The 3,229-nt window shown below is 37.4% G+C and overlaps 1 protein-coding gene across 2 annotated transcripts in view; it reads left to right on the top strand.

Moving 5' to 3' along the window:
• The first annotated feature begins 285 nt into the window (after positions 1 to 285).
• LOC109539054 overlaps positions 286 to 3,229 on the top strand; it is a 61,279-nt gene continuing 58,335 nt past the window's right edge. For both annotated transcript variants that reach the window (XM_048664957.1, XM_019906572.2), the window contains exon 1: positions 286 to 742. In XM_048664957.1, coding sequence (XP_048520914.1) covers positions 688 to 742 — 55 coding nt within the window. In that variant the 5' untranslated portion in view covers positions 286 to 687. The remainder of the gene's footprint in view (positions 743 to 3,229) is intronic.

The following is a 3,229-nucleotide window of genomic DNA, read 5'->3' as shown; positions in this document are numbered from 1 at the left end:
AGAAAACATTCTTCTTTCGATGTGTCATTCCCTTCTTCATTCTTTCCATTAACATGGTTAACGACTAAATGTTGTAAGTAACATTGACCCTGCACAATTGCTTTACTTGTTCTGAATATTATACATATACATATACAATCTTTTGTTGATGAAAGCTGAATAAATCAAATAAAAGTTATTAATAATAAAGGAAAGAAATTCAGATAATACGTTTCCTCACGCAGCTCTCATTATCGTTATACTCAGACCAGCAACCTTTAATTGCTTATGCCGACTCATCAACGTCATTTCCTCCGATTAGGTATCTGTCTGCTGTACATTCGCAGCAACAATGAAATTTATTTTCTGCTTGTAAACGTTTAATGCTTTTCCAGGTTCCCAAAAACCTAACTGGACTTGCACGTGAGTCACGGCATTCAGGAATTATTAATCGGTGCTCAAAATCTGCAGCAAGCGCAATCGCGTTTCGTAGTTTCACCATCATTTTCTGAAACTTTTCAGTTCTCCCGAAATCGCGCAACGGGACGTTTCAGCTGTATAAGTGGACTCACGACATCCATGCGTGGACTCGTAACTCGTAACAGTTAACCGGGAATTTTTTGAGTTTTCCTTGCAGTTAAATAGGTGAAACCACAAGTTTTAAACCTCATATTTTGACATGGTGATAAACTATTAGGGAACACCAGAATGTCAATTTACAGGGRCTTATTGTTGGCTGGCTTATTTGCACTGATTTGCTCATGTAAGTACKTAGGCAGAAATGCAATTTGCTGAAAACGKTATCATAAAAGTTTCGGAACAAAGTTAAACATTTTGACCCTATTTGAGGGAAACATGAYCAAATTTGGCATGGTAGACAATCATTGTTGGWGGTATGGTAGACAATCATCATGKTAGAYAATYTGCGGATACGTAGCGCAAAAGTGTAATTTTTGATAAGTRGGTATGATAATTATTGAAGTTGTTTCGTTTACACMCTCTGATATGATAGCGCTCTTGAAACTTGAAAAATAAGTCTYTCTTTAARTTCATRTGACGCATCGATATTTGTTCTGTAGAGTACCTGCATATTTGTGGTGTATTTGCTGTTAAATAGTRCCAAATGCCTAGTACCTAARTAGGACTAGCCTAGTCAAGCGTGCAGATAATTAATATKGTAAGAAAACAGGCAAAATTGATAACAAGCTTCRAAAAAGTACCAAAGACCTCATGAGGTWYCGACAAGAACTGCCGAACGAAGATACCCGAGAGCAACTGAGAAGCTTGAATAAAGAKATATATCCAAGGAAGCAAGAAAKKATTTRAGAAAGTTCAATGAGGATTAGGGTAGTAATTAGATTAGAGTAAACAAAAATTCTAACATCTTATRGAAGAAAATGRAAGCATKAAGGTAMTCAGAAAGAACATCYCAARTRACAAAAAATAACTTTTGYCCTCCAAGGYAAAACCGGTACACAAACGAATAATACGGAAAAGTTACTGCAGATTACAGAGRATTTATACAGGGAGCTCTATAGTCGCCATATAGTCGCCAAGRAAGYCAAGCGGAGATCCGTGCAAGGGCATGTCACCCAAAGGTGAAGAGAGAAGAAGAAATACCAGASMWAWCCTTGATGAATKAAAGATGAATTCGAGAWTGCAATAAGGGAAATGAMGAATAATAAAGCACCTTGAGASGACGGAGTGGTTATAGAGTCCTTAAACTTGGATGAAAGGGATTAATCAACACGTTTCGCATTGCTATTCAATCCATACCGGTATCATCCCCAGTACATGGAATGATGCTGTAATGATTCTGCTACATAAAAAAGGTGATATAACAGACCTTGGCAATTATGGACCTGTTAGCCTTCTGCCACATCTCTATAAACTGTTCACCACAATAATCGCCAATCGCCTCTAAGTAAATTTTATTTATTCCAACCTAGAGAGCAGGCTGTCTTCAGAAGTGGTTACGGAACAAATGATCATCTTAACGTTGTCAGGACCCTTGTATAGAAGACCGTTGACTCATCCCATACATATACACCAATGCAACCGCAAACGTAATTCTTCATAAACCAACAAATAAATTCAAAATAGAGAGAGAATCTCTCCAAAACTTTTCACAACAGTTCTCGAATGTGTTTTTAAAACACTGAACTGGGAGACCAGGGGTATAAACATTGACGGCGAGAGGCTTCAACTCAGTTTCGCAGATGACATTATCCTGTTTGCAGATAATTTGATGATGCTGGAAAAAATGTTGGAGGAATTGAGAGAAGCTTCAAAGAGAGTAAGCCTAAAAATGAACACATAGAAAACAAAACTTATGACAAACCTCGCTCTTGGTGGTACATTCTAAAGTGTCGGATACCAAATGGAACAAGTCCTCGATTATAAATACTAACCCAAACTAACCCAAATATCTCCGTCCGCCAACGAACCGGGGTCCAGGACATAATTGACTATATAACTCGACATATGTCTATATAACTCGACGTGTGTTCGATGGCAGATGGACGAAAAATTGCTGGAGTGGAGACCAAGACAAGATAGGAGGAATAGAGGTAGACCGCCGACCCGGTGGACAGAAGATTTGCCGGAAATTGATCAAAGAGCAAATATCTCGTTGCTTTGGGTTTAATCAATCTTGTGCATTTCATTGCAATTACAGGTAGCTGTTCTTTCTGTATATGAAAATTGTCAGCTGTAAACTTACTGATAAACAATAGTTACAATGTTTCCAATAACGAGCTATATATAATGCCGTTGCGCTTTAAGTCCGGTAAATACATTGTTGGAATGTAGTCTGTAAAGGAATCTTTTTTAAATAAAATTACCCCAACAATGCCATACAAACGGGGTATTGACTTTTCAAATTTAAACTCCAAGAGGCTTCTCGGAATGCTAATGGATGTGATGAACTAATTTGGAAAGACATAATTCGGTTATAGTATTTTCGTTTCCTGAAATACATTCGTGACTTAAATAAGGAAAGAATATTATATCCGAACGTACATTTGCGTACATCAATTGAAAGTAAAATATTATATTTTCGACCATTTACTTGCCCAGAATGATTTGTGGTGCACTGCCGAATATTATACAGGGTTATTCACGCTATACGGTACAGACGTTTGCGGCTAGCAAAGTATTATTTGATGAATCCACAGACGCCTATCGGGTGCACATTTAAAAAATATTTTTGTAATGTACAGAGTGTCCCAAAAGCCCTAAAAGTATCAAA

This window comes from Dendroctonus ponderosae, unplaced genomic scaffold (genome assembly GCF_020466585.1).
Source record: "Dendroctonus ponderosae isolate FM_Combo_2020 unplaced genomic scaffold, Dpon_F_20191213v2 Dpon_F_20191213_3, whole genome shotgun sequence".
In the NCBI taxonomy this organism is placed as follows: domain Eukaryota; kingdom Metazoa; phylum Arthropoda; class Insecta; order Coleoptera; family Curculionidae; genus Dendroctonus; species Dendroctonus ponderosae.
The sequence above is the reverse complement of the archived record's forward strand: the minus strand, read 5'-3'. Positions and strand labels throughout refer to the sequence as shown.